Below are 27,649 nucleotides of genomic sequence, written 5' to 3' on the forward strand. Positions count from 1 at the left end.
CTGTCCAGCAGTGCTCATGTCATCTACATATCCTTTCATCTTGGTGTAGAATTTCGTCGTTGTGGCAGCGCCTTTCTTCGTGGTTGCCAACGCTATGCGCATGTTGACGGAGCGAGCACGTGTGTGGGACGCGTATGTCGCGACCAGCGTGCTCCAGACCTCGGCCGAAGATGAGAGCGTTGCGACGTTTGTAAGAACCTCACGCGTCAACGAAGACAGGAGGTACCCCAAAACAGCTTGGTCGCGCGCAATCCAACGAGCGTACTCGGGATTTGGTACGGTCGACAAGGTGTCGCCGGGCTTGTTGGTGATGGTGGTCGGTGGTTCTGGGTCTGCACCGGTGAGGACGCCCTCTAGTTGCGCCGCTCGGATCGACAGCATGATTTGGGCACGCCACAACATATAGTTCGTGCGAATAAGTTTTCCAGTGATGGGAATTGAGAAGGAGGAGGGGATGGTGGTGGCTAATTCGTGTGCCATGTCTGAATGTGCTAGAGGTTTGACTCTGGTACCATGAAAACCTCAATTAGGTGAAGCGTTCTACCACTCTTGGTGGCCGCGGGTTATGTGTTTATATAGCGCCATTAGCTGGGCAAATAATAGGTACAAGAGATGAGGATTACATGGAGATAAGATCGGATCTATAGTTATCTAGTTAGCGGAGTAATAGCATCCTGAACAATAGCGTAACAACCTGCTACAAGTCCGTGTAACAAATAGTGCAGTTACGACAGGATCAAATCCTCCTCCAATCACCGTTCCGTCCAGTTGAGTTTTTTAAATTGGTGCCTTTAGTTTTGGTGGTGTGCTCACCTATACCCTTAGTCGTGTTTTTAAAAAAAACTCATTAATAAAATGATAAAAATGTAAAATATAATTTTCCCCTCGTTATACCACCTAATTTCTCTCATTATGACCGGCTGCTCTTCCCTGCTGCTCGTGTGCTCAACGACGAACTTGCCGGAGCGGCTTGCGGCCCTGGCCCTTGCCCCTTCACTCTCGCCGCCGTCATCAGCTTGTACCGCCAAGCTTGTCATGGCGTGCGTCTGAGAGCAGCACATGTGCTAGCATAGCCGCCTCGAGCAGCTCTACGTTACATACGCCTATGGCCTGTAACCCCGGCGGCCTCGACATCATCTGCTCTGCCTCTCCCTAACTCCTGTCAGCAAGTAGATACGGGATGCGTGAGACAGACTAGCCCACATGTCGGGCGGGCAGCAGCTCGAGCTGCACCAGAAGCCATGGTCGCGGGCGACGGGGAGGCTTGCACGAGCACGAGCTCGCCTGTGACGGTGTCCAGGTGGAGGGCAGGGGCGGCGACGACACGCGGGACCTGTGCCTGGCCGGCAGTGGCGCGCGGGAAGCGCTCGCGGTCTCGGCGCGAGTCCCCGTCGACCTCGGGCTCTGCTACTTCCGCGGGCGCGAGGACCAGGCGAGGCGCTCCAGGCAGCCCTGCGTCGGACTCCGTCTCCGGCGTGTCCACTAGCGGCGGCGAGGATGGCGAAGGGCATTGTAGCGTCGTCTGCAGGTGTGCTAGCTCGCGGTTAAATATATGATACGGTTGACATTTTTTTAAAAAAAAATTGATCATTTGTTTTATTAAAAAAATAAGTTATTATTTATTTTTTATGATTTATTTTATTTTTATGCATGACTTGAAATTTTACATTTTTAAATAAATATTTTATAAAAGACGAACGGTTAAAGTTTTTTAAAAAAAAACCAATAATATCATATATTTATAAACAGAGTTAGCAGGCTCTAAGACTAGGGGCCATTGGCCAAGAGAAAAGCCTAAAAGGCTAAGGGTGTATTTGGTTTAACTTTTGCCCCCTAAAAGGCAAATCAAAGGGCTGAATCTAGAAAACAGTTTTTTCTAAAAGCTTATTTTCTCGCAGTACAAAACTGAATGGACCTGTTTCTAATGGCTTTCAGACGAAACTGTGAAAACATATATCGAAAAAATTTTAACGGTTTTTATTGGTTTCCATCAAACGGTTTTTAGCTTTTTAACAACTCACAGTCCACAACAGCTTTTTTCACAGCTCACAACCCACAACAGCTTTTTTCACAGCCATAGCCCAACCAAATAGACCCTAAGAGTCTAAGGAGATCTCGTTCGTTCTATCTGCTGCCAAAGGATGGAGAGCCTCGGGAGTTGGAGGTTGAATTTCCCTAACATGAGGGCACCAATTTTGCTAAAGCTAAGTTAGACGTGAGATCCTAAGGGCACGTGGCTGGTGCTAGTGAGACCTCCAACGAATTCTTATGATCTTTGGAGGGCGTTTTGGGTTTTTTGTGCTGGCAACAGTTTCTTAGGCTTTCTCCATTAAGGTGCGCTATATGCTCCTCTTCTCTATATTTAGCGTGTGTTTGTGTTTGTGTCCTTTTTATCTCCAGCAGCATGCGCCAAGGGATCCACTAAAATAGTGCACGTCCCCGCTCCCCGGCGTCCTCTAAGGCTATCCGCAACCGTTACAAAAGCTAAGTTAGACGTGAGATCGTAAGGGCACGTGGCTGGTGCTAGTGAGACCTCCAACGAATTCTTATGATCTTTCGAGGGCGTTTTGGGTTTTTTGTGCTGGCAACCGTTTCTTAGGCTTTCTCCATTAAGGTGCGCTATATGCTCCTCTTCTCTATATTTAGCGTGTGTTTGTGTTTGTGTCCTTTTTATCTCCAGCAGCATGCGCCAAGGGATCCACTAAAATAGTGCACGTCCCCGCTCCCCGGCGTTTGTGTCCCTTCGTTTCAGGCTTGCTCGGATAATGCAACAACATGTGATGGAATTGTTACTGTAGCCTAAAATAATGTAGAATGATTACAACATCATGCGGTAAGAATGTACTATGTATAGTATTTTTTTACATTTGTGAATGGTACTTTTTAATAAAAAATGTGTACTATTTTAGGTGAACAAAAAAAAATATACGCCGTATCTTAATACGGGACATACAAACTAATTTTTCTGTTCGCCCGATACGAAAGAAATGTAGAAAACAATGTCTTGTTCATATATAGAATGAAATTTAGAGAACGCGGCTAGAGTAGAAGAAAATATAGATGATATAATTTTTTAGAGTAGAAAAGATATAGATGATAAAATCTTTTATAATGTGTTGTAAAGGATACAGAATATTTTTTAAGGATAAAATTTAGAGAACGCTGCCTTAAATGCTAATGAAATTTGTTAAACTTTTAACCGTCTGACATCAGAAATGTGTCATGTGTGAAAAAGAACGTCCCAGGAGGCCCGCATGCGAGTGAGCTCTCCGCGGGCCGAACAACCCCAGACTGGGCCGGCCGGCCGGCCGTCGCATTTTCCTTCCTTTTGGGAAAATCCTTCCGCACGACCCCGCGTTCCGCCTTCGTTTCTCTGCCTCTCGCCTAGTGTCGCGGTCCGACGACCGGTGTCGCCGCCGTCGCCGCCGCCGCCGCTCTAACGCCAGGTGCTGAGGCCTTCGCCAGCCTCTTTGCCGGCGACGAAAACCCACCAGGTATTCCCACCCGTTCTCTTCCCTTCCTGCTGTGCGAAACCGAGCACCCAAACCCTAACCTAAGGCTATTTGGCTATTTGATGCCTCCTAACTTCGAACTTCTTGGTTCTTGCAAAACTTATCGGCTGTTCATCGATGTCCCTTGGCTGGGTCCAGCCCTGGTGCACACGATGCCTGGCTTCCTGTTCTGATAGTTAGTATAAAGAAGATTTTAGAAATATCAGACACAATATTCCACATGGGCACATATGCCTGTGTGATGGGATTTGGTTTGACAGTTTTACTATGTATCAGTATCACCGCTGATGGTTGATACATATGTTTTTGCATGTTTCATGTAAAATTCGTGTTTCTGCAATCACGCCGAAGTTCTTTTAAGTTTCTCTGTTATTTTGAGTTGTTAGTCTCTACTTCTTTACAAGTCGCAGGACATTTGAGTAGAGGTCCAATTTAGGCGCAGTCACATGGTGAGAATGTGTTGGAATTACTGTACCTTAAATTTGTTCTGTTTGAAATGCCATTTTTCCAGTAGCAACCATAAATATCCAAGTTGTCCATTGCTATGGGGTTTCTAGGAATATAAAAAATGGACCTTCCCAATCTCTGTGGTGAAAATAATTATGCGTCTCTGGTATATGCATGCCAAATACATCTGATTTCCTCTGAAGCAGTTCCCGAACCAAAACAAGAGGTTCGAAGTTGGCAGTAACAGTGCCCACTGAGTTTCTGATCAAAACCAGGCATTTCTGTAACTTGTAAGTGTTTGAACTGTTTGGTAATTTGATGGAAAAATATATATTGCCGTGAATGAGGTAGTATCAATGTTCAGCTTGTGTTTTCCATACTTATAGAATAATGATCAGGATAACAAAGTAAATTGAGTTTGTTTTACTAAATTTATTATTAAGCTATATTTTTTTATTCTTGACTATGTGATAGGTCAGAGTAATTAAAAATATATATAACTTACCCTGTGCTAGCAAACATACTGTTGTATTATGATCCAGGGTCCTTCAGTTTATAGTTGTAATATGGACAAAGTGAATTTCTTTTAATAGACTTCATGGCATCTAACTTGCTATTAGATCTTACAGTCCTTTCAGGATGACCAAGTATACGAGGAACAAAAAAAGTTCATCTTCTCACAGTAGTTCCAGATTCAAAAGAGTTTCCAGAAAGGAGATGTCATTTGCAGTGGAGAAATACGCATGGACAAATGCAACTTGTCCAGTATGCATGGAATTCCCACACAGCGCTGTTCTTCTACTCTGTTCGTCACATGGCAATGGCTGCCGTCCATATATTTGTGCGTCCAGCTACCAGCACTCAAATTGTCTTGATCAGCTTGTAATGTCATGCAGAAAAGAAGCCTCTGAGGACCCAGATGCAATAGAGCTTATGTGTCCCCTATGCCGTGGCGAGGTCAAGGGATATACCTTGGTTGAGCCTGCTCGGAAGCAGCTGAATCGCAAGAGGAGGAGCTGCATGGAAGACGGCTGTTCGTACATGGGCACATACAGAGAGCTCTGCAAGCATGTCCAAAAGAAGCACCCTACTGCAAACCCACGAGCTGTGGACCCCTTGCATGCTTACAGATGGAAGCGGCTTCTATTTCGAAGTTCATTGCATGATATGATTTGTTCAACTACTTCAGAGGCTATGCGAAGGTTTTGTTCTCACATGCTGCAGATTGAAGAGGTTGTGGCTGCTTTGCGAGAGGGTGGTGATCATCGTGGCGCTACCAATGACGATCAACTGATCCATGATCTCTTGACCTCTCGCTGAAATGTGAGAACCTGTGTTGATCCTGCAGGCAATCTTTGCATGAATCCCCAACTTGGCACCCCTGCCGATTCACATTTTCTGACCCGACAAAGCAAACTAGTCTTCATCTGTCCTCAATGAAACAGACTGTTAAAGCTTTGATGGATTTATTCATTCACAGTGATAATGGCTGGTTGAATGGCACGGGGCTTTTTTTCGTACTCATCTAGCCTCTAGTGTGTCATGCGATGCACTGTTCCTGTGCACCCTCCCACTGTATGACTATGACATAACTGTTTCTTATGGAACGCAATGTGTTCCTGTTCATAAAACGAAATCTTGCCCCCTTTTTTCTGCATTTAAATGGGCTCGTTTGGTTTCCTCCCCGGCGAAGCTGCCTGGCTCATGCAGCGCTCCCAGGCGTTGGATTTTTAACGCCTGGGTCTGGGATGGGGCCGGGATGGTTTCCCTGGCAGGCAATTGTTGCCTGTGAGGGTTCCAACCAAACAAGCCCTTCTGCAAGGCGAATGCTGGGTATTGTTGCTTTAGCCTTCATGGAAGATCTGTAGCTTCGTGCTTTCAAATGTAATGGCTCTGTTGAGGTTTGGGGCTTGATTGGATTGTTGCCTAAATTGTCATACTTTGTCTAACTTTTCTATATAAGGTTAGTTCAATTCAAACGATTAATCTTAGGTAAAGTGTGGCACAGTTAGCCACGAACCAAACAGACCTTAAAACTCTAATTCCAAGCTTCTACTGAAGAAGTTAGTTTCGTCAAAAAATTTCTGCGTGTGGATCTCATTGTCATTGGCATACCAGTTTGATGCAGTGAAACTGGGCAATGCACAGGTTTTTTTCTTCAAATCAACCAGTTCCAATAAATTGACGATCTCATTGGCTTAGAGGCAGGCGATGTGGTCTAAACTCTAGGGTTCCTGGTAACCAATGGAAGCCGCATGGCCAATCGTTGACAGAAGCGCAGCTAAACCGATGTGGCATGTTTTGACCAGACGCCGCAATGAGGCTTGTTTGGTTTGTGGCTAACTGTGCCCCACTTTGCCTAAGGTTAGTCGTTCGAATTGAATAACTAACCTTAGGCAGAAAAGTTAGGCAAAGTGTGGCAATTGGGGTAACGAGCCAGCGGCGACCTCGTTTTGCCGCAGCAAGGTACGTGCCTGGATCAGCCTTGCCAGAAGCCAGAACAGCAAGAACAGATCGGCCAAGATACAGCTCTTGCCTCTTGTCTTGTCTTCCGGGAGAAGCTCGGCTCCACGTATGTCTTGTTTGGTTAGCTCCCAATTCATGTGGATTGAGTGAGATTAAGTAGTTTTAAATCACAAACAAATCAATCTTTTTTTTAACTTTTTGCAATCTCATATAATCCATAGGTAATGGAATTAACTGAACAATGCCTGATTTCCATGGATTTTGCAGATGGGGAGGGACTGGGTTACTGGGGGTGTATCGCTGGTTCGGTACTCCAACCCCAGGAATTAGCTTCTCCCAATCAGCAATCGATGCAGCAAATCGTTGCCTATGAACATTTAGCGGCATTGTTCTTCAGCGGCTAATTCCGGGCTAAAACGATTCGAACGGAGGACAAAAATTGCGGTGTGTTTGTGATTCCAATAGGCTACCATGATATGACTAGAGGTGTTTATAGATCGCGATCTAAATATTTCTTCACAATTAGGTAGACACTAAATTAATTTTAGTTAAAAAACTAAATAAAAATATAGTCTAATTCTAATCTAATCAAATTCTTAAATTTTATAGTGTAAAATTTAGAGCCTATACACCCACTATTCCCCTCATGAACTCTTTTTCAGCGACTTCGGCGCACCTTCGCCGCCGGCGAGCCCGCTAGCATGTCCCTTGGTCGGCATGTACCTTTTGAGGCAAGGCGTAGTATACCTTGCTAACCAGTTGAACCCATGAACTCATGTCACCAACCACATCGACATATCGAATAGACAATAGTGGTAAAAAGAAAAGGTCACGTCAAAACCCAAACGCCCGCAGTTAGCCATGATCAGTAAAGTGCATTTATGCGACAGTAATCAAAGTAACGGCAAACTTCACTACATAGTTCGATTTGGACTCGTCCTGGAGCCGGATCGTAGTTGCTCAAGCTCAAGTGTCAGATTTTCATAACTTTTTTTTTTATCACAATAGAAGAAGCTAAAGTTTGGAAGCATATGCGGTCAGCAAACTTTACAGCGTATGGACCATAAAATCAAATCAACACTGACAACAAGAGCCGGCGTCCTGTGGGCTGCCTGGACGCCTAGGCGATATGGCGGTATACCCTGTGGCGCGTCTCACCGCCTAGGTGATGACCACCATGAATACGAGCGGGTCAAATGTTCAGCAAAAGAAAAGAATTACAGTCTGATTTTCACATTAGTAGTTCAAAAGTCCTAAACGTCATATTCTGTAATCGAGTGCCATGGTGCCAAAACATTGTCCTGGAATAAATGTTGAAGTCTTCCATGGCAACATATATTTCCTCCGTTTTGACCATCAACAAACCTCTCCTCTGAACCACGATATTAAGAGGATCACCAAGTACGGCATTCCAGTCTGTAAATACAATCGGAAAAAAAAAGCACCACAAAAGGAGTAAAATAGAACAAAACCTTCATAATGAAGATGCATCAAACCAAACTTGACTAAACATACAGACTGTATACCATATAACGCAAAAGTTAGCACATGTATCATGTATGACACACAAAACACTATGGTACCGTTTGGTTCAGATATTTGTAACGTAATGGGTAAGTGATAACGTTAAATCATGTTTGTTTTAGTCCCACCGTAATCAGATATCATACTAAAAATTGATACCGGACTATTCAAACTTGTTACCAACAGTAATCGAATGTAAACCATTACCATTACCCTTTGCGTTACATTTCTTAAACCAAACAGCACATATGATCCACAGGAACAAGGGAAACACCATCAGTCTCACTTTCTTTCTGTACCTATATTCTTACTGAGACAAGTGCACCTTTGTCCATAAAAGTTAAGTAACTCAGCCACAAAAACTCTATCTAGAAACAAAAGAAGACCAGAAGACCATTCAGTCTCGGTCAACCCTCCAGCGCATCGAGCACCATCTTCACCGTCTCCTTCATCAGTTCCATACGGCGCAGCTGGTGTCTGATCTCTGTCAACCTGAACTTTCGCAGTTTTTCCTCCATCCCACGCGCTTTGGGGCCTTCGATCGACTCGAAGGCCTTCTTGAATGCTACCCCGTTCGGGTGCTCCTTTGACAGATCCTCCACAGTCTCCCAAAGGTAGGGGTAAGCATCCTTTCCCTTCTCAGTATCAAACTTCCCTCTGCTATTGGCTTTCACAGCCCCCAACCCAGCCCCGTTGCCGTTTGCCATGGCGATTGGCATAACCCTCCTGTTCTTGCGGGCACGTTCATCTCGGCCATTCTCCACATCCTCGTCACTCTCTCGAAACTCATGCTCCTCTTCGCTGTCACCACCAATCTCGTACCCATCACCACCGGTACTTCCTCCACCGTTAGCACTTCCTCCCCAAACCTTCTTGCCAATCTCATAGACGCTCTGTTCGTGCTGGCTGGGCAAGTCTGGATCCCGCCCGCTCTTGCCACGTGACGCAAGCAGGTTGTACTTCTGCTTGAGACGCCGTACCTTGTCACCGAGCTGCGTGGTGGTTACCTTAACGCTGAGCTCGCTCCGGATGCGGCCGTGTAGCTTAGAAATGTCGTACGTGGAGCCGGGGAGGACGCCACGCTTGGCGCGGTACGTGGCCAAGCCCCGCAGGATGACGATCTCGTCGTGGAGGCTCCAGAGCCGCGTCGGCCTCTTGAGGTGCTCCACGGATGACGGGACGGCGACGCTGCGGGGGCGCTTCGAGCGCTGCTCCGAGAAAGAGGGCACCATGGAGCGGCGCGGCGGATCCATTGGGCGCGAGCTGATGGGCTTGACGGCGGCGGCCTCGGCGCGGGACGGGCGCGGGGGCGCGAGCGGCGAGGCGTTGCCGTCGTCGGCGGAGTCGGCGCCGTCTACGGCGGCTGGGTCGGCGTCAGCGTCTGAGGCCACGCCGTCGGAATACGAGGCGGCGTCCGGGGAGCGGGAGCGGGAGCGCGAGCGCGGCCTGGTGCTCCTGGGCTTGCTCGAGGGCGACGCCGCGTTACGGGGCGCGGTGCGGTGGTCCGCGTCAGAGTCGTAGGCGGCCTCGGAGCCGGATCCAGCCGCGGTGGAGTCCTCCGCCGCCGAGGTGGGGCCAGCGGCGGTGGACTTAGGGTTAGGGTTGGGCGGCGGCGGCGTCTTGGACGGAGACGGGGATGATGGCTGGTGGTGGCCCGCGTCCGCCTCCGCGTCGGATGCCTCGGACGCCGACCCCGAGGCGGCGGCCGGGCGCTTCGGTGCCATGCTGGCGGCGGGGAAGCAAGCGCGCCTAGGGCCTCGGCACCGGGTGGTTCGGCGACTGCGGCGGAGAAACTCTTCTTCCTGTCGTCGCGCTGGTGTGAATTGCGACTTGTGGTGGGTTGGTTGGGTTTGTTCCTACCTGTACTGACCGATTTTTTAGGACGGGCGGAGCGACGCCGCGTGGGGTTCGGATTCGGTGAGCTGTGTGCCGCAACGCAACAGGCCCGCCGCACGCACCCGAGTTCTTTCCCTCTTCGGTGTCAGTGCGCCCGGACTGGGAGCGGGCGAGCGGCTGGCCCACTGGCCGTTTGGTTGGAATTGGTCATGATCTTCGCAAAGGGGGATCATTTGTCATTTCCTGCGGCGTAGGACTTGAGTGGATTTCACTTGGTTCATGAACGTGATGCCAACCATGACTTGAGGCACGACAATTTGGTGTCCACCTTTTTTTTATGATTTTCCTCCGTCCCAACTAGAAAGGTGTTGACGCCTTTTCGGAGCGCCAATTACTTAAGAAGAACCGGCGGCGGTGCCTTCTGCACAGGGGCGGACGGTCCGCGCGCAGGGGCCGGACGGTCCGCGGCCTGGTGCGAGGCGCGGTGGTGCTCTCTGCGCAAGGGCGGACTGTCCGCGGCCTGGGGCCGGACGGTCCGCGGCCTGGTGCGCGGCTAGGGCTCCTGCCTGACGGCCGGACGGTCCGCGCCCTGGGGCCGGACGGTCCGCGCGTACGCAGGGACGGCGGAAGATCGCCGACGGCGCCTGGATCTCGCTCCCGGGAGGGACCCCGTCAGGGAGTAGAGATCCTAGGTGGTGTCTAGGCTCGGGTAGACCGACCTAGACTCCTCTAATCGACGTAGAGTCGAGGAGAGGCGGAGAATTTGGGGATTGAGAGGCTAAACCTAAACTAGACTAGAACTACTCCTAGGATAAAATGCGAATAAAAGTTGTATTGATTCGATTGTTGATTATTACAAATCGGCCGTAGACCTCTCTATTTATAGAGGAGGGGGGCTGGACCCTTTACACAACTGATTCCGAGCTAATCCTGCGATTTTAGCCAACAACCGTAGCACAAAACTCGGAACCCTAATCTGATCTGCGCACGCGCGGACAGTTCGGCCCACAGGCGCGGACCGTCCGGACCGCGGACCGTCCGGCCTCAGGGCCGGACAGTCCGCCGGCTCATTTCTGGTTCGAACATATGCCCCCCTGCCTTTTGGTGGAGCTGGGCGAACCAAAAGCAACTAACTCGATGTGATTACATCGGTTTTCTTAGGCATCTTGCCACATACTAGGATGGTACTGTTTGAGGAAACGCCCATTCAAAGCCTTAGGTAAATCCTTGCCTTGTAATGTTTGTAGTAAATAGGCGTTACCAGACATCACCTGTTTCACTTTATAAGGACCCTCCCAGCTTGGCGACCATTTCCCGAACTTTCGGTCTTTATTCTTTAGAGGTAAAATGGTCTTCCACACCAAGTCTCCTACTTGGAATGATTTTGCTTTGACCTTCTTGTTGTAGGCCCTGGCTACCATGATCTTGTCCTTTTCTATTGCTCCCAAAGCTATCATCCTCTTGTCGGTCACCTCATCAATATTATCCATCATTGAATTATAATAATCAGTAGCAGTTAGATCATTTTGTCTGGCAAACCTGACAGCATTCAAACTTATTTCCACAGGTAACACTGCTTCCTGCCCATAGACAAGCTCAAAAGGAGATACTTTAGTAGCACTATGTTTAGATATTCTATAAGCCCATAAAGCTTCAGACAAAATCTTATGCCAATGTTTAGGATTATCAGATACCTTCTTCTTTATCAAATTAATCAACGTCCTATTACTAGACTCGGCCTGTCCATTGGCCTGAGCATAATATGGAGACGAATTAAGTAGCTTAATTCTGTATAATTCAGCAAATTCACGTACCTCCTTTGACATAAAAGAAGTACCTTGATCTGTAGTCAAGGTCTGGGGAATGCCGAATCTATGAATAATATGCTCAGTTATGAACTCAATTACCTCCTTGTGCGTCATGTTCTTTAGAGCAACGGCTTCAGTCCATTTGGTGAAATAGTCAGTGGCAACTAACACAAACCGATGCCCCTTTGATGATGAAGGATGGATTTCTCCAATAAAGTCTAATCCCCATCCTCTGAATGGCCAAGGCTTGATGATAGGATGTAATTCGGCTACAGGGACCAACTGTAGGTCGCCGCATTTTTGACACACTTGGCACCCCTTGTAGTACTTGAAACAATCAGCTGTCATACTAGGCCAATAAAAACCAGACCTTCGCAACAACCACTTCATCTTTGGAGCTGATTGATGGGTACCACAAATTCCTTCATGTACTTCGGCCATGGCTAATATAGCATCATCTGGGCCCAAGCACTTAAGCAGGACATCATTAACCGTTCGGCGGTAAAGTTCATCACTCATCAAAACATACTTGAAAGTTGTTCGCCGAATGTTCTTATCTGTCCTGATATTGGGATTTTGCAAATAATTAAGTATAGGTGTCCTCCAATCACTTGTATCGGCTTCATTGTCAGCCGAATCGATTAAGAGAACCTTTCTGGTAACCTCGGACGGTCCGGCGTCAACACGCGGACGGTCCGCGACCTGGGAATTTGGCTCTGCACCGGTTATCAGATTTTCAGTTTTGTGAAATTTCCCTCTCTTTATCCGATAACCCGATGCATCTTGTGCCAAGTTGTTAGCTCTATGATTCTCAACTCTAGAGATATGTCGAATACTGAATTCGTCAAAAGAATGGATTATGCTCCAACATTTCTCAAGATAGCTATTTAGAGTACCATCAAGACATTGATATTCTTCTAACACTTGTTGGACAACCAGCTGAGAATCACCAAATACCATCACATGTTTTACTCCCATACCATCTAAAAGTTCTAAACCGAATAGGAGGGCCTCATATTCAGCTTGATTATTAGTGCAATAAGTTTCCAATCGGCTAGAGAAGTCAAAGGAGACATTACTTGGTGAAACAAGCACAATGCCAATTCCTTGCCCTTCATTGCAAACCGATCCATCAAAATATAAAGTCCAAGGAGTAATAGTGAGGTATGACATGTCTAGTTCATGAATATCATTAACCCGATGTTCTACAATAAAATCCGCTACGACTTGGCCTTTCATAGATTTCAATGGTTCATAGGCCAAGTCATATTCTATGAGTGCATAAGCCCACTTACCAATTCTACCACTCATAATTGGGTTATGCAACATGTATTTGATTACATCGGCTTGTCCAGAAACAGTGCAATGACTAGACAGTAAATAACATCTACATTTGGTGCATGCATAAAACAAGCATAAGCATAACTTTTCAATAAAAGTGTACCTTGTTTCAGCATCCACCAACCTTCGGCTTAGATATGTCACCACATGCTCCTTTCCCTCAGTTTCTTGTGTCAGAACAGCCCCAATAACCTTGTCTTCAGCTGCAATGTATAGTCTGAATGGTGCTCCTACTTGTGGTGCTTTTAACACGGGAGCCGAAGACAAGTATTTTTAATGAGATCAAATGCTTCCTGCTGCTCTGCCCCCCAAGTGAATTCAGCATCATTCTTAAGCCGAAGGATAGGGGTGAAGGCATCAATCTTCCCGGCTAGGTTAGAAATAAACCTTCGTAAATAATTCACCTTGCCGAGAAACCTCTGCACTTCGACCTTACAAGTCGGAGGCCCCACATTCCGAATAGACTTGATTCGGTCAGGGTCTATTTCTATACCATGTTCATGGATGACAAATCCTAAAAACTTACCAGCCGACACTCCAAAAGCACATTTACGTGGGTTCATTTTTAAACCATATCGACACATTTTATCAAAGGCTTTGCGCAAATCAGCTATATGAGAACTAAACTCAGCCGATTTGACTACAATATCATCAATGTAGACTTCCACAGTGTTTCCTAACAACTCATGGAAGATCAGATTCATAGCCCTCTGATAAGTAGCACCAGCATTTTTAAGACCGAATGTCATGACAACCCATTCAAATAAACCAATGAAGCCTGGACATATAAAGGCCGTTTTAGACGCATCTTCTTCGGCCATGAAAATTTGATTATATCCGGCATTACCATCAAGGAAGCTAATAATTCTATTTCCTGATGCATTATTGATTAATGTGTCGGCTATGGGCATGGGATATTCATCTTTAGGAGTTGCTTTATTTAAATTACGAAAATCAATGCATACTCTAAGCTTACCTGACTCCTTCTTCTCCACCGGCACAATATTGGAGACCCACTCTGCGTATCTGCAAGGTCTAATAAAATTAGCTTCTAGCAGCCGGTGGATTTCGTCCTTGATTCGTGGGAGAAGATCTGGACGAAATGTTCTAGCTTTCTGCTTGAAAGGTCTGAAACCAGGCTTAATAGGCAGCCGATGTTCGACAATTTCTCGGCTTAGTCCAGGCATTTCAGTGTAATTCCAAGCAAAACAATCTGAATATTCCTTCAATAGACCGATCATCTCATTTCTAGAATCGGTCTCCAGGGTCTTGTTTACAAAAGTCGGCCTTGGAGTTTTACCATCTCCTATGTCAATCTCCTCCAAAGGATCGGCCGATGTAAACCCCTGTCCTAGTTTATCAAGATCTCTGAATTCCTCTATCATGTCCCCCACAGAGGGATCAGATGATCTTTGTGTGATGGCGGACTTTCCGGTCTCGGGGACCGGATCACCCGTAATACTGTCTTTTCGCTGTGGTAGATGTTCGGTCTTAAAGTCCGAACTCTTTTGTGAAAAACCAGACCATCCGGCCTTGGCGGCCGAACTGTCCGTGACCAAAGACTCATGAACTTTGTGTGTATTCATCATTTAACTTTATTTAGGATTTAGCCGATTCTCCATCGGCTCTAGCATTACAGGAATGAAACCTTTCTTATCTATACTTATGAATTGATAATCAGAAAAGTCTACTCCTGTGAGACATGTAGCAGTCTCATAAATCCAGAGTACAGGGGCATCGGCCACAGCGATGCAGGACGATACATCAGCATGTACTTGTTCTATGTCATCGCCTACCCATTGTATCAGCATTTGATGTAATGTAGAAGGTATACATTGATTGGCGTGAATCCAATCTCTGCCTAGGATTAAACTATAATTTCCTTCTACATCAGCGACGAAGAATGCAGCAGCAAGGGTCTTAGTCCCGATGGTTAATTCAACGGACGTGACTCCCCTGGCTTTGATCGAACTATCAGTTCCAACACCGCTGAGGGTCATGTTGGTCTTGACAAGTTCGTCATCTTGTTTACCTAATTTTCTGTATAATGAATAAGGCATTAGATTTACAGCCGCCCCTCCATCTACCAACATCTTAGCAATCGGTATCCCATCAATGTGGCCGCGTACGAAGAGCGGCTTTAAATGATTTACCGATTCTTTTGGTTTAGTAAAGGCGGCTTCTTTAGGACCAAAATCAAACTGGGCAACAACAGGTTCATCGTTGCCGATAATAGTACAATCGGCAGAAAATGTAATAATATTTACATCCATACCTGGGTGTTCTGGAGAAGCCTCGTAGTCGACCAGGTCTTCTCCCAGCAGGTCGTCCTCTTCCATTGATGTTGTTGTGTCGTTGGAGGCTTCCTGGTGAACGGCGGACGGTCCGCGTGCGGTGGCCGGACGGTCCGCGCCTGGTGCAGGTTGTCCAGAGACTTCCTGGTGAACGGCGGACGGTCCGTGCGCGAAGGCCGGACGGTCCGCACCTGGTGCAGGTTGACTTTCTATTTCTGTGGTCGTTTGTTTTTTCTCAACGGCCTTCGGTCTCCATTTCTTTTGCGGTGGCGGGTATAGTGGATGTGTGTCATTAAATGTCTTTTTCGCCTCCTTCTCCTGGCTCTCCTTTGCTCTTAGGCGCTGTAATTTTCTCTTTTGGGATCGTGTCAATCCCGCTGGGCACCATCGAGGCATGGAGTATTTTGGATCGGCTGTTTTGATGGTAGCCGTATCCTTTTCGGTTGTGTTGGCCGATTCGCCGAAAATCATCGGTCCTTTATTGTCTCCCTGTATGACAACATCTGCGGTGCCTATTTTGATGATGTCCTTTTTTGGTGTTCTTTGAGTTGCTACAGGCATATGCCCCCCTGCCGGATTGGTCGGCCTAGGAGGCCGAGTAGTCCGGCAATCTTGTTGGGCCTGTGCCTGGTGACCTGATTCAGCAGCGCTCAATCGGTCTTGCACTGGCGGCGCCAACCTATCAAAAACGGACGTTTGGGGTGCCCCCCAGGCGGGGTACTGTGGCATCCCAAATGGATATGGTGGCGTGCCCCACATTTGATTTGGGACATATGGTGGAGGTAAGTATGTGTATGGATATGGCATAGATGGATAAGGAGGTGGAGGGGTCCATGTCGGCATGTTAGGTCTCAATTGTACAATAGGACCTTTCATTTCTTCCGATTGGTGAGGTGGTCCAATCGGCCTGACCTGACGTTGCTCATGAATGGGTGAGTGGGGTCGCTTCGGTGGCCGGTCACTGGGGCCGGCCTTCTTTTTCACATATTTAGACAACAATTGATCAAAAGTTGGGCCAGGCTTGATCAGCCGACCAGCTGCTTTAAATGTATTTGTTTTCCACGTACCTATCTCTGGTCGTCGTGGTTTGAAGGTACGTGGTCGCTGCGAGTCCTGAGTACGGCCGGACCGTCCGCCGGAGCTCTCCGGACCGTCCGGTGGGGTCCCGGACCGTCCACGCCTACGTGTCGGACCGTCCGGGATACGCAGCACGGGTTCCTGCATCTGTCTCTCTGTCTGCGCTTGCCCCCCAGTGCTGGAGGCTGTGATGGTCACCTTTAGGGTCTCCCCTCCATCGGGAGTCTTCTCGGCTACCACTTTTCTGCAAGAAACTTTATGATCCTCATCGGCCTTTTTAGAATTGCCGATGATTGCCTCTTTGCCTTTGCTTTTATCGGCCGTGTTTGGCCGAACCAGGACTTTCTTGCCCTCAAAGTCGATCACGTTCATTGGAAAGGGCTCTGTATCCACCTGCATTTCCTGAAATTTCAATCGTCCCTCATTAATGGCCGATTGAATCTGTCGTCGGAATACATTACAATCATTAGTGGCATGAGAAAATGAGTTATGCCACTTGCAGTATGCACGACGTTTTAGCTCGTCGGCGGATGGAACAGTGTGATTTATTTTAATATTGCCATTTTTGAGTAATTCGTTAAATATTTTATCACACTTACCAACATTAAACGTAAACTTAACCTCCTCTTGCCGTTTCTTTTGAACCGGCTGCAAGGAGGAACAAGCCGAAGATTTGGCCTGTTTTGGCCAAACCATTTCAGCAGCATATACTTCGGCTGATTCGTCATCTGAGCTACTTTGGTCGCATTCTACTATATGTACGTTGTGACGCATTGTTTTAGCAGTTTCTTTGCTCCGGCTTTCGCAAGCCAAAGCCCTCTGGTGTAACTGTGCTAGTGTAAAAAATTGGATGCCTTCTAATCTCTCTTTTAAATAATATCGTAGACCATTAAAGGCTAATCCTACTAGCTGTTTTTCTGCTAAATGAATTTGAAAGCATCGGTTTCTTGTATTGCGGAATCTCCGGATGTAATCATTAACCGATTCGTCTTTTGTCTGTCGCAATGACACTAAATCTACCAAATCCAATTCATAATCACCGGAGAAAAAATGATCATGAAATTTTTGTTCTAGATCCCCCATGATGAAATGGAATTAGGAGGTAAAGTGGCATACCATGCAAACGCGGTTCCTGTTAGCGATAATGAAAATAAACGTACGCAGAATGCCTCTGTGTCGGCCAATTCTCCCAATTGTGCTAAGAACTGGCCTATATGTTCACGTGTATTTTTCCCTTGATCACCCGAAAATTTTGCGAATTTGGGTATCCTGGTTCCCTGTGGGTATGGGTGGTGATCAAATCGGCTGTCATAAGGTTTCCGATATGATTGCCCCCCAGGGACCATGCTTACTCCGAGCTTATCTCGGAACGCCCCGGCTATTTCTTCCCTTACTATATCAATGGCAGCCGGTGCGAGACCACCGGCTCTCTGGTCAAACATAGGTGGGGTTGGCTGGACATTAGCATGTTGTCTTTCCCCCCATTGGTTTGAGTTACGTGGTGCATTTTCATTTGCCCTATATGGGTTATAGGTTTGATCGTTCCTTTCCGGCCTTCTAGGTGGGGCCGGAAAGCTTTCCTGGGCTTTGGATCCTGAATTAATGGGCTGGTGTATCGCATAGTGTGATGGGAAGTGTTGCTGGGACGGGCGAGGATTCATGTAATAATCCTCCTCAAAAGACCCATGCGCGGACTGTCCGGATACGTACCCGGACCGTCCGTGGTTATATGCGGACCGTCCGTCGTTGTATGCGGACCGTCCGACTGGGTAGTTTGGGCTCTGTGCCGTGTGTGGTGGCTCGGGCGCATATCTAGGTAACTCATTAAAAATAGGCCCGACTGTTGCTGGCCCGGACGGTCCGCGCTCACGTGCGGACGGTCCGGGCATGTGCAGATCGGCTGGTTTGCTGCCGATTTGTGGTTGCTTAGGGTATGTGTCCATCGGCATCCCATAAAAGGGTTGTGACTGATCGTGACAACCTGTAGCCGATGTGTTACACGCGTTATCTTCTAACCCAACCTCGTGTGAAGGAAAATTTGCGATGTCAGACTTATCGAATGCACGTACTAGTCTCTTAACATCGCTTTGCATACCCCCTATGATGCTCTGCATTTGTTCACGCTGCTCTTCTACATAATTTCTAAGAGATTGTAGCTCGTTGGTATTACTTACATTGGGGATATCTGGCGTGGGTTGAAGCGAAGCCGGATCCGTCGCCCGATGTCGGACGACCTTGTTGTTCCTGTCCACTTTGAAGTTGGCCAAGAATTTCGCTCTCGCCTCCTGGATCATCTGCTCCTTGTGCTCCTCAAACTGGAGCTGCTCGTCAGCCGGCAAGGTTTCCCAAGTCGGCTCTATGATGTTGCTTGGAGAAATATCAGAGCTCTCCCTTGAACCGGCCATTGAGGACCGATTTGATGAGCCTAGATGTGTTTTCCCCAGCGGAGTCGCCAAAAAGTATGTTGACGCCTTTTCGGAGCGCCAATTACTCAAGAAGAACCGGCGGCGGTGCCTTCTGCACAGGGGCGGACGGTCCGCGCGCAGGGGCCGGACGGTCCGCGGCCTGGTGCGAGGCGCGGTGGTGCTCTCTGCGCAAGGGCGGACTGTCCGCGGCCTGGGGCCGGACGGTCCGCGGCCTGGTGCGCGGCTAGGGCTCCTGCCTGACGGCCGGACGGTCCGCGCCCTGGGGCCGGACGGTCCGCGCGTACGCAGGGACGGCGGAAGATCGCCGACGGCGCCTGGATCTCGCTCCCGGGAGGGACCCCGTCGGGGAGTAGAGATCCTAGGTGGTGTCTAGGCTCGGGTAGACCGACCTAGACTCCTCTAATCGACGTAGAGTCGAGGAGAGGCGGAGAATTTGGGGATTGAGAGGCTAAACCTAAACTAGACTAGAACTACTCCTAGGATAAAATGCGAATAAAAGTTGTATTGATTCGATTGTTGATTATTACAAATCGGCCGTAGACCTCTCTATTTATAGAGGAGGGGGGCTGGACCCTTTACACAACTGATTCCGAGCTAATCCCGCGATTTTAGCCAACAACCGTAGCACAAAACTCGGAACCCTAATCTGATCTGCGCACGCGCGGACAGTCCGGCCTCAGGGCCGGACAGTCCGCCGGCTCATTTCTGGTTCGAACAGAAGGATTGATAGGCAGGTTTTTAATAGATAATCCCTCTGTTTTTTATTTGTCGAGTTCTAGTTAAAAATAAACTAGCCTGCGATAAATATTGAAGAACAAATGTAGTGTTTGTGTTTCACCGTTTTTTATGGTGACAATTTGGCTTCCGGCGAGGTGCACGTAAAGGCAGGTATAACCTTAAGCCCATGGAACGGATTTTTAAGTACAGGAGGCAGCGAAAAAACTGTATGATACAACAATAATCCACTAGAATAAATGTAGTCAAGACACACTACTTCTTAGAGATTTCTCAAGAGATCCTATTGTTGACACCTTTTCAGACGCCAATCACTATAATGAAAAACGGTGGTGGTGCTCTTTGCACCGGCGCGGACGGTCCGCGACCTGGGGCAGGGCTAGAGTTTCCTGCCTGACGGTCCGGATGGTCCGCGCCTACAGGTCGGACGGTCCGCGCGTGCGCAGGGGCGGCGAAGGTCGCCGGCAGCGCCTGGATCTCGCTCCCGGGAGGGACCCCATCGGGGAGGAAAGATCCTAGATGTTGTCTAGTCTCGATAGGCCGACCTAGACTCCTCTAATCGACGTAGAGTCGAATAGAAGCGGAGGATTTGGGGATTGCAAGGCTAAACTAGAACTAGACTAGAACTACTCCTAAATGTACAAGAATTAAATGCGAGATAAATTGATTGTTGATTCGATTGATGATGATTGATCGGTCGTATTCCTCTGTATTTATAGAGGAGGGGGCTAGACCCGTTACAAACAAATTCCCCAAGCTAATTCCGAGAATCTAGCTAACAACTGTAGCAAGAAACTCGGAACCCTAATTGGCTCCGCGCACGCGCAGACCGTCTGGACCACCGGTGCGGACTGTCCGGACCGTGGACGCTCAATTTGGTGCTCAACACCTATATTAAATAGGGTTGTACATTAGTAGCGAAAGTTTTATTAGAATTTTATTTGTGTATATAAGTATTTTCGGGAACATTTTTAAAAAGAGTGAAAATTAAGTTTTACAATAATAAAACACTTTTGGTACCAATTATATAAGTCATGAAATTAAATATTATAAAACCATAGAATATAACTTACTATTGAGAGTGGGTGTTTTATGCATAATTCATTTTGACATGGAAATTTTGAAAATAACGATATAAAACTATCCACTTAGACTGGCCTTAGCATTAGTCATATAGGAATACTTTCTCTGTAAAAAAATACAACTATGAGTTATGTGCCAGTTAAAGTAGTTCATCTTTTGACCCAGTATTATAAAAATATGTTTCGTAATTAATATAATGGTGTTTACTTAAGATTATAAATATTGATACTTTATTATTTATAATATACTAAAGCATATAATTTTTTTGGACGGAGAGAGTACGTAGCAGTACCAACTAGCCGCTGCATCTGTGTTTGCCTATTTGCTGAAGCAGGGTTTAGACTTTAGAGGACAGGAAGCACAGACTATGAGACTACACAGTCCACGGAAAGCTTCCCAGTTGACTATAAGTTCAGTAACCACTACGGAGTAGTCGCTTTCCGAAATTGTCCGTTAGTGACGGGTACGGAGTAAACTGCGACTCGGAGTCTTCGGAAGCAGAGTACACTTGGCAAGGGACGCTGCTGTGCAGGTTTGCAGATCACCGGGTATTCTGCAATAGCTTGTTCGAAGTTTCAACGCAGCTTTCGCAAGTTCTCTTCTGTATCCTCTGCTCTGGGACTGGGAGTTTGGGTCTATCCAATGTGAGCAGCAGAGCAAAGTATAAGGCTAGCTCCAGCAAGGGACCCTAAAGGGTTCTGTACCCTAAATATAGAGGATCAAATGATTCTCTATGCTCTCCAGCAGCGTCCTCTAAACGGTCCTCTAAATTTAGAGGACGCTGCTGGATTCTCTATATATAGAGTTTCTCTAAACGGTCCTTTATCCATTTGAATACTTTAAATAACCGGTTTAGCAAAACTAAAATATGTACAATACATTTGAGAGTATAACAAATACGTATGTACAAAAAATAAAAATAAAAAATGTCTCTAATATAGATATTTGAGTATAGAGGACGTGATTTAGAGAACGTTGTTGGAGAGAAAGGAGATATAGAGGATAAAATCTTTTAGAGTATACTGTAAAGAACGGATATAGAGAATGAATATAGAGGACGTTGCTGGAGACAGCCTAAGACCGTCTCCAACAGATCTGTAAAGGCTCTGCACCCTAAAATTTAGAGAAAATTCTCGTCTCTACGTGTCCAGTAAGATTCTCTAAATAGTAATCTAAATTTAGAGAACGATGCTGAATCCTCTCCATATATAGTTTCTTTCTCTTCTACTCTATCTATTTGAATATTTTAAACAATAGATTTAACAAAACTAAAATATGTATAATATATTTGAGAGTATGACAAATATATATGTATAATTTTTTTTAAAAAATATATATCTCTAATATAGTTATTTACATATAGAGAACGAGATATATAGAACGTTAAGATTTAGAGGAGATAATTTTTTAAAAAAAGACCATAAAAAATAGATATAGAGGATAATAGATATAGAAGATAAATATAGATGATGTTGCTTGAGACCATCTAAAGCGACACCATTTGTTGCGGCAAGCAACGCCCACAACTGACTTTATTTCAGGGACAAAAAAAGATGTGCCTATCACATCAGTTCTCTTTAATCTTAACCATTCTAATTCTAGCATCCAAAATCTGAAAATTTAATGAGTTTTTAAAACATCAGAGTTCCTCAGATTTACAGTCAGGCTAATCGGCACGCAGATCAGTTACAGAATCGTCAGAACTACAACTCATCGTTTACTGAGGAGCTGTCGCCCATGAGCTCGTCAAGGGAGAATTCATCCTCTTCGATGACCTCTCCGTCTTTGCCGTCCCACGGCTCGGAAGTGACTACTGTCGGCGCAACGTTCAGAGGAAGATTTCCCTTTCCACCGCGCCCTGCTTCCTTCACAAACTCGCTGCACGAGATAACTTTCCGTTAATAATGTTTCTAATCAGAGCATGAAACAAGCGAAGGTATAATAATTAACAAGACCAGGGAGCTTACATGATTTCGTCGCGCTGGAAGGCATTACGGAGTGGAGCGTATGCACCTTTCTTCACGTTGAGAGCAACCATGGCGGGATAGCCGTAGCCGCCCACTCCAACCTGGTTCTCGAGATTAGCTTGCTTGCCAGCAGCTGTCCAGACAAAACTGCATGGCAAAAAGCATCCGGCACAGGGTGTGTAGTACTACCAAAGAAGAGGGAATTTCAAGAAAAACGATTGCACGGCATGCTTTTGTTGACATAGAATAGAACACTAGTCGTTGCAGTATGCTTGTAAAGTTTATGGTTTTAAATATCAACCTAAATATTTTGTTCACGCAAGGTTACCCTGCATCTTGTTTTACCTCTATATGTTAGCATTTAAAATACACACCTGTTACTGTTGAATGCCAATATTACTGTTCCTTTTTCATGGCACTAAAGGAAACTACTGTATCGGTTAAACTCTTGACCTTTTTCCTTTCTTTTGAAAGTGACGAAGCAGACACATTTTCGTAAGGTCTGTAATTAGCTAAGCTGACACTTGCCTGTATGGACTCTTTTTATACTTCTCAGCAACCGAGAGCAGGAGCTCAAGGTACTTGTTTCTTCCCTCTGCCTTTGAATCGAGGATGTCTGGAAGGAATGATACAAAACAAATGGCAGCAGAAGCACACTTCTCTTCCATGACATCCTGCAGGAGCCAAATCACATCAAAAAACAATGATGGACTAAATCATCACCAGAATTTTGTAGGTACCATGAAGGTTTAGCCTTACCGGGCCAGTCAACTCAGAAACTTCAACTGGGCCAGAGTTGGCTTCCAACTGCTCCAATGCAAAGGATTCAATGGCAGATGCAACTCTAGCCCCCTGGTAGGGGAACGGGCTCTCCTTATCAGCACCAAATACCAAAATAGTTGGAAAACCTTCCACCTTGTACTTGCTCATCAAGGACTGCAGAATAAGAAAATATTTGTTAATTATTAATAATAACTTGGAGTGTAGCAATTGTGAAAGAAGAGAAAAGCGGTTAGTCGGCCAGGAATGCATCCATGCTTTTAAAAGGTACTCATACACTACCTGAACTTTTGCCAACATAAATTTAGATGCTAAAAATCATGTAGCTTGACATCTTGAGAAAGTGGCATTACAAACAAGTGGATGGGATATTGGGATGTGATCCCAATCAAATAGCCTAAAAATTAAGTGTGATCCCAATCAAATAGCCTAAAAATTAAGTAACCAAATGGCTTATAGATTCTGAATAGAAAAGCTTGGTCGATGTGCTAGCTGACTACAGTATATGTCGCGGTTGCAATTGTGGCCCTTAAGGCTCTAAAACTCAAGTTATATTGCTACAAAAATGTGAATGTCTTAAAAAGTGTCAAATCCTTCATTAAATCCTTGGTGATCACCAAAATGGCAAGAACTCAGCAAGAATTTAAAACTAACAATAGTACTATAGCTTTATAGCCATTCTTCACTAGCTTGAGAATAAATTGAACGTTCTGGCAAGAGATTAATAAGTATGGGCAATACATTGAAAGATGCAACCTAGACTATTAGCAGTAATTATTTCCACAAAAGACAAACATAGGGTGAAGGGAAAGGTCATTACCAAAGAAAGTCAAACTCAAAGAACAAATACACACACCTTTTCAGCATCACAATCAACATGGCCTAGCTTCACTTGGCCCTTCAAGTTCTTCGCAGCCTTTTTCCATTCAGGTGCCAATTTCTTGCAGTGCCCACACCTGAACAAAAGCATATGTCAAACTTATGAAGCCCCTACAATAAATGAAGAGTGTACTAGAACATATAATGGCAATGGAAAATCATAAGATAAATAAACATAAAATTGAGGAGAATGCCCTAAAATACTAGCTGTGCGAGATTACATAATTTTACACAACTTAACGCAACCTTTTTTTTTTACTTCTATATTTGGGAAAATGGTAATAGAGAATGTAGAATAACCCAAGTTATATGATAAAACAATATGAGTACAGCAAGCCTCATACCATGGCGCAAAGAATTCCACAATCCAAATGTCCTTGCTTTTGACAACGAGTTCATCGAAGTTACGCGAATTTAATTCTACTGATGCACTTGGTTCATTTTTCTCACTTGAACCTCCAGATGTCTTGCCATTTGACCCTGCTGATGCCTTACCACTCAACCTATCTCTAAGAAGGGCCTTGACCTGTGAATAACAGAACACACACATAATTAGAGCAATGCATTGACTGCCTCAATGCCTACTAGAGAAGAACTTCATATGTTTGAGGCATTGGTTAGGACTTAGGACAGACATTTTTTTTAAATGACATAAAGAGCACAATGAAGAACTTAACCACAAAACTATTTCCATCCAATAGAAAGATGGCAGTTGTTTTGCACACTAAGACCCAAGTCATTCTTACGAGCTACTGAAATTAAATATTTTGCGAAAAGCGTAGACTGCTTAAGAAGAACCTTGACCTCTGAATAGCAGAACACACACAGAACTAGAGGAATGCATTGACTGCCTCAACGCCTATTAGATAAGAACTTTGAATGTCCGAGGCATATCCCAGTCATTTTTTAAAAGACTTAGGCTCCGTTTGGTTTGGGGTGACTAAAGTTTAGTGACTAAAGTTTAGTCACTTTTAGTCCCTAAAGAAGTAAACATGATGACTAAATTGGGTGACTAAACTTTAGTCCTTTAGTCACCAAGGGGATGACTAAAAAAGACTAAAGTAGTATTTTTACCTTATTTGCCCTCTCCACTTTCTTATTATAGCAAACATCCATTAATTAATAAGGGTAAAACAGTCATTATTCACAGCAATTAATGCTCTTTAGTCCGGTTTAGTCACTGGAAACAAACGGCGTACTTTAGCGACTAAACTTTAGTCACTAAAATTTAGTCTATTGACTAAAGGAACCAAACAGGGCCTTAAACATCACAATCAAGAATTCAACCACAAAACTACTTTCATACTATAAATATAGCAGTTGTTTTCTTAGTACACTAAGATTGAAAGTAAATAAGTCACTGGAGCTAAATGGTTTCCGAAAAGCATACTGCCTAGGCTTTGCACAAAGCATTAAATGTGTTCAGCAAAAAGGGACAGCAAAAGCATAACTGCATAAGTCATACCTACGACCTAGTACATATTAAAAGTGACTGAAATGCATCCAATATTCCAATGAACAAACAGAAGAAAAATAATGGCCATCTAAGTAGCAAAATAATGGCCATCTAAGTAGCATTTGATGCAACAAACCTGTGACAGAGCAAACTCTACGATTGGCTTTACATCTCTTGCTCCTTGATAATCGACTGGAGATTTACCAGGGGAAAACACCTTAATAGTGGGAAATCCCTTGATTCCGTATTCCTGCAAAAAAACATCATGCATTCAGAATCAACTAAACTGATAGCATTGCAAGGACAGATCTATAGATGAAAATTATGCAAGTCAGATCAAATTTGTGGCTGTCAGTTTCACATTACATGAGTCCAGAGGACTATTTGGGGAAGTGAAACAGAAAATTTATCAAACCCAAAGTATAAAAGAAGGTATCCTAATTTGTGGTCATTTTACCAGAATCAGTTTCATTGTTTCAATCATATTGTTCACCCTGAGTTACTACCGGGTCTTCTTTGTTGTCCCACAGGGAGAACCACTTATTGCATCCGACAACAGTTTGTTATGGCTATTTCATTATATGTGTGTTTGAGTCACATTAGCAATAAGCCATTGTCAAAACATTAACAAAATACTCAAACCATCATAGGCACTAAAATAATATAAAATTCTAGCCAATGCATTGACAATTCGACATGCAAGTTCATAACTAACAGTAGCCAAAAGTCAAAACCACTCACAAACTGCTATTTATAATAGTTTAACTAAAGGAACCTATAATAAAGTTTGCTACACATATGGTGGTTTCATTAATAGTAATGGAACAGGGATTTTACCCCTCCCCCCTCCCTCTTAGGGCTGGTTTGGCGATAAGGAAATTGGAGGAGATCCATGGGGAGGAAATCCCTTCCTATCCCCCATAACTTAAATCCCCTCCGGTATTACCGGGGATTGAAGAGAAAATTAGCTTAATTTTCCCCTCAATCCCCGGAAATTCCGGAGGGGATTTAAGTTTCTAAAGTAACCCTAAAACAACTTTCTGTGCAGAATCGCCATATTTCACTCTCTTACTTGTCATACAACAGATCCGTGTGCATAACAAAAATGGCATGAGTTCTAACTTATGCAAGTTCCTAAACTTTAAGCAAACACTAAAAAATAATCTAGATGCAATAAATACCAATAAATTTACCATTCCTAGACATAAACCACCAGATAAGTGTGACACTGCACTCTGGAGATCGGAACAAATTAATAAAACCTGTCCCCATCCCCAGTTTAGCATCTGGATATGGAATCCAACTATTGGTATGACACTACACATTAGGCTAGGGAATTATCACCTAATGCGACCAAACTAACTTACAATCGCAGCAAGTGAGCCGATATCACTCCATTGAACATTCAGATCAACTCGCACGCCCGTGGACGAATTACAGGGAAACAAGAGGGTGAATGAGGAGGCACACTCACCTGCGCGAGCGCCTGCTGCGCATCAGCATCGAGCGCTGCGACCGTGGCGACGCCCTTGAGCACACCGGCAGCCTTCTCCCAGGTGGGGGCCAACTGCTTGCAGTGCCCGCACCACGGCGCGAAGAACTCAACCAGCACCACGCGGTTCGAGTTCAGCACCTGCAACAAGGGCGATACGCGCCACACTGCTCAGAAAGAACCTAATGGAGGCGCCGATCTGGTGGCTGAGGGGCAGTGTGAGTCAGGCGATACCTTCGATTTGAAGTTGTTGGAGTTGAGCTGGAGGACGGGGGAGCCGGATGAGTAGAGTGCGGCGGCCGTGGAGGCGGCCGCTGCCACTAGAAGGAGGGCAGCGAGGACGGCGGGACGCATGGCGGAGCGGGGGAGCGGGAGGGATCAAACGGCAGTGGCGAGTGGCGACTAGCCATCGGGTTTCGCCGTGGTGCTGAGATTTAAAGCCTGGGCTGGGTCCTCGCGAAGAGACGGACGCGTGTGAAGACCTATCAATGATCTCCACGTTTGATGTTCGTCCACGTAGGAGTGG

At 45.6% G+C, this 27,649-nt stretch overlaps 3 protein-coding genes across 4 annotated transcripts; 1 reads left to right on the forward strand and 2 right to left on the reverse strand.

The window, feature by feature from the left end:
• Window positions 1–3,363: 3,363 nt before the first annotated feature.
• LOC100277680 (uncharacterized) lies at window positions 3,364–5,586 on the forward strand. 2 transcript variants are annotated; one of them, NM_001349007.1, is made up of 2 exons: window positions 3,364–3,494; window positions 4,580–5,586. In NM_001349007.1, the coding sequence occupies exon 2, from the start codon at window positions 4,599–4,601 to the stop codon at window positions 5,277–5,279; it is 681 nt and encodes a 226-aa protein (NP_001335936.1). In that variant the 5' UTR covers window positions 3,364–3,494; window positions 4,580–4,598; the 3' UTR covers window positions 5,280–5,586. The 2 variants fall into 2 exon arrangements, with proteins under 2 accessions (NP_001335936.1, NP_001335935.1); NM_001349006.1 differs by having other exon boundaries at window positions 4,589–5,586.
• Window positions 5,587–8,137: 2,551 nt separating this feature from the next.
• On the reverse strand, window positions 8,138–9,796 carry LOC100277696 (GLABROUS1 enhancer-binding protein-like). Its single transcript, NM_001151198.3, has one exon. The coding sequence runs from the start codon at window positions 9,671–9,673 to the stop codon at window positions 8,357–8,359; it is 1,317 nt and encodes a 438-aa protein (NP_001144670.1). The 5' UTR covers window positions 9,674–9,796; the 3' UTR covers window positions 8,138–8,356.
• Window positions 9,797–22,001: 12,205 nt separating this feature from the next.
• On the reverse strand, window positions 22,002–27,519 carry LOC100381521 (Protein disulfide-isomerase like 2-2). The gene is made up of 9 exons (NM_001361438.1): window positions 27,358–27,519; window positions 27,106–27,264; window positions 25,768–25,881; window positions 24,520–24,701; window positions 24,153–24,252; window positions 23,276–23,452; window positions 23,045–23,190; window positions 22,517–22,663; window positions 22,002–22,427 (listed from the first exon to the last, which is right to left on the reverse strand). Exons 1-9 carry the CDS (start codon window positions 27,475–27,477, stop codon window positions 22,253–22,255), a joined length of 1,320 nt encoding a protein of 439 aa, NP_001348367.1. The 5' UTR covers window positions 27,478–27,519; the 3' UTR covers window positions 22,002–22,252.
• Window positions 27,520–27,649: the final 130 nt, after the last annotated feature.

The sequence above is a fragment of the Zea mays genome, chromosome 2, assembly GCF_902167145.1.
Source record: "Zea mays cultivar B73 chromosome 2, Zm-B73-REFERENCE-NAM-5.0, whole genome shotgun sequence".
Classification (NCBI taxonomy): domain Eukaryota; kingdom Viridiplantae; phylum Streptophyta; class Magnoliopsida; order Poales; family Poaceae; genus Zea; species Zea mays.

Coding starts and splice junctions, on each gene's coding strand:
- LOC100277680 (NM_001349007.1), top strand. CDS start 4,599: ATGACCAAGTATACGAGGAACAAAAAAAGTTCATCTTCTCACAGTAGT.
- LOC100277696 (NM_001151198.3), bottom strand. CDS start 9,673: ATGGCACCGAAGCGCCCGGCCGCCGCCTCGGGGTCGGCGTCCGAGGCA.
- LOC100381521 (NM_001361438.1), bottom strand. CDS start 27,477: ATGCGTCCCGCCGTCCTCGCTGCCCTCCTTCTAGTGGCAGCGGCCGCC. Junction 24,253..24,519: donor GTGGAATTCTTTGCGCCATG/GTATGAGGCTTG, acceptor GCTTTTGTTCAG/GTGTGGGCACTGCAAGAAAT. Junction 22,428..22,516: donor TTCCAGCGCGACGAAATCAT/GTAAGCTCCCTG, acceptor TATCTCGTGCAG/CGAGTTTGTGAAGGAAGCAG.